The 3,084-nt window shown below is 30.1% G+C and overlaps 1 protein-coding gene across 1 annotated transcript; it reads right to left on the bottom strand.

The window, feature by feature from the left end:
* Positions 1–1,777: 1,777 nt before the first annotated feature.
* LOC129289114 (ethylene-responsive transcription factor 2-like) lies at positions 1,778–2,449 on the bottom strand. Its single transcript, XM_054925928.1, has one exon. The coding sequence runs from the start codon at positions 2,432–2,434 to the stop codon at positions 1,778–1,780; it is 657 nt and encodes a 218-aa protein (XP_054781903.1). The 5' UTR covers positions 2,435–2,449.
* Positions 2,450–3,084: the final 635 nt, after the last annotated feature.

The raw sequence follows: 3,084 nt of genomic DNA, 5'->3' as shown, positions 1-3,084 counted from the left end.
GAGGAGAAGAAAAATCCAAATATAAAAAAAATTGAAAAAATTATAAGTCCCTAAATTTTTTCTTTTATAACATAAAAGATAAAGAGACTTTGATAATTTTTTTTATAATTTAAATTAAATAAAATTAACCTATTAATTAAAAGAATTTAAACTTTCAATATTCAATAACTTATTAACATAAGTTTCACTGAGTCTACACTCACAATTTACAACAAAATTAATTTTAAATAAAATATAAATTGAGAAATTTTTTTTTAAAATTAAAATTTAAGATCATTACATTTCTTTTCTTCGATCTCTCTGCTGCACACAGTAGCTGATGCACATACGTATTTGTAGTTGAGATATGTCGGTTAAAGTATTTGTAGCGGTATCTAGAAATTTATCAATGCCATGCTTCGGGAGAGATGAGAGAAGTGTCCGCATTTTTCTTAACAAATATCCTATCTTTACAAATTCTATAATGAGATATTATCACCGAAAATTCTAGAGAGAGAGAAGTTGATGATTCTCAACACCCGTTACATCACATACATGTAAATTGTTCTTGTTTTATTGTTATTGTTGTTGTTTTTTTTTATTGAAGAATTATAATAAAGTCATTGGATGTTTGATCATCTCTGTTTTCTGAAGGTAGCTTCTGAAAGAGTTGTTCGCTAATTTATTTAAATATATTATAGTAATAATTTATTTATTTATTTCACTAAAAAAATTAATTCATTTATTCCCAATCATGTGCTTGTAGAACTTGCAAATCAATGTTCTATAAATCAAATGTATTTGGCACAAAAAAAAAAAAAAGACTAAATGTGTTTTCCTCAGAATTATTTAATCTATCATAACATGTTTCTTATTCATCAATACAGAGAAGCATAATGATTAAACAATACTGTAGATAAATAGTTGTTTAAATAGTAAGAGAAATTACATTTAGGTTCCACATAAAAAAATTTATTATTAAAAAATCTCATAAAATTTACAAAATATTCTTAAATTTCAAATCATCTATATTTACAATTTAGTTAAGGGTGTTGACAACTGGATAATATTCATGTATAATTTGTTAGTATTTTAAAATTTAAAAGTATTTTATAAATTTTATGAAATTTTTTGATAATAATTTTTTTATATGGAATCTAAATGTAATTTTTGCTAAATAGTATTAGAGGGTCCTAGCCTCTTTGGTCCTTACATTTCGCGTCGTGTCTAGCTTTTCCGGCAAAATTATTAAGATCACATATACGATAAAATCTTTTATAAAAACGAATTAAAGTCTTTCGATTAAATTAAGATTAAGTGAATTGAAAATTAATTCACTTGACAGATCTTAGTTCTTTTTTCTCTGAATAACCTTACCTTATGATCCTTTTTACCAATTTTTCCATTTTTACAAAAAAAATTAAATCTATATTTTTAAATTTAGTTTTTATATTATTTTTTTATTGCACGCATGAATCCTCAAAATTAGAAGTAGCTATGTTCAATATACTGTTGGACATTAAATTTGAGCACTTTTTTATTGAGAATTTGTTTTATATTTTTATTTTATAAAATGATATTAACATATTTTTTATTTATGTTGTTTTTATCAAGTAAAAAAATATTTCTCCAAACTTAGTCCCCCACTACTTATTAGAATATTATAGATTATAGAAATATTCAATTTTTTTTTTTTTTTCATTTCCTTCAAAACTAGTACATGACGATGAACAAGCTAAGCACGAAACTGGGTGATAGTACTTTAAATGAATGATATATTTTGTCAATTTTATTATCATCAGAATCTGACGTGGCTTCTGTTTGATGCTAACTTGTTCAGTAGAGCGGCCAGGCTTTTCTTCTTACTTGATCCTTGAGATCCATCATGCTCAGATGTACAGTTCGACGGCGACGAAGGTTCCGGCGAGCTGAGCCGCTTCTCTCTAATGACCACTGTTGCCGTTTCCGGCGGTGGCTCCGATCCAATAAGGTGTGGGAAATTGAGCTTGGCTTTTCTACCACGCATCTTGAAAGCAGCTCTATCATAAGCCAAAGCTGCGTCCTCCCCGCTCTCATAGGTTCCAAGCCATGTCCTTGCGCCGTTCCTCTTCGGGTCCCGGATCTCCGCCGCGAACTTCCCCCGCTGCCGACACCTCACTCCTCGGTAATTCATCCGTCTACATGGCGCGTTCTCCTCATATGCCACGGATCCTGCATCATTTCCATTAACCCAATTATCACCAGCTGGTTTCACAGTGTGGTCATTCTCGCCGGGAAACACCGTACCACTGGGGATACTAGCACCCAGATCCGGCGAAGCCGTGTCGCAGTTCAAGTTGGAAGTAGGGTTGCCGGCCGCCGTGAAGGTGCCATTCATGAGAGTCATGAACGAATAAGGACCATTTTCAATCAGGTAATGTTGAACTGATTCAAAAGGAGAACGATTAGGGTTCATTTAGAGAAGCTAATAAGTTTGATGAGAGCACAGAAGCAATGGATTATGGATCTGTGAAGCATGGGTATGTATGCATGTATATATGTATAGTGACTACTGGCTTGTGTTCTTAGTGATGATGATGTTATTTAATTATTGTTTCCTGGAAACTTCAACTGTGTCAATTTTGGAGTAGCTGTGATCGCGTGCGTGGTTGGTTCATTGCTTTAATTTGTCGTGCAACAGGCAGCATGACGGAAGCAACGTTAGTCAAAGATTAAAAGCCTAATTATTCATAGATTAAACAAAACCTCAAAGCCCTCAAAAGATATTACACATCTGTATCTCAAATTATAAAATATTTTTAAATAAGATTATACATATTAATAAAGTTCATTAAATATATTTTATATTTATTTTTTAAAATAAAAATATAAAATTTTAAAAATGTCTTTCATTTAATATTTCATTTATCAAATAATATCAAAGAGAGATAATATAATAGGAAAAGTAATATTAAAAAAATTATTTTTATCAAAGCATCTTATATTTTGAAGCACCCAATTTTCACCAAAAATATCTTATAATTTGGGATGAAATGAGTGCTATTCATAATAAAAACAAATAGTCTTTTGTATTATAGATTTATAGTCAACCACAAACTATTCCAA

Source organism: Prosopis cineraria, unplaced genomic scaffold (genome assembly GCF_029017545.1).
Source record: "Prosopis cineraria cultivar Desert tree isolate PC_DT_omini unplaced genomic scaffold, ASM2901754v1 PC12, whole genome shotgun sequence".
NCBI lineage: Eukaryota > Viridiplantae > Streptophyta > Magnoliopsida > Fabales > Fabaceae > Prosopis > Prosopis cineraria.
This window is presented reverse-complemented; position numbering and strand designations above follow the sequence as displayed.

Bases quoted from the DNA above. Each gene is read 5' to 3' on its own strand.
- LOC129289114 (XM_054925928.1), bottom strand. From the start codon at position 2,434: ATGAACCCTAATCGTTCTCCTTTTGAATCAGTTCAACATTACCTGATT.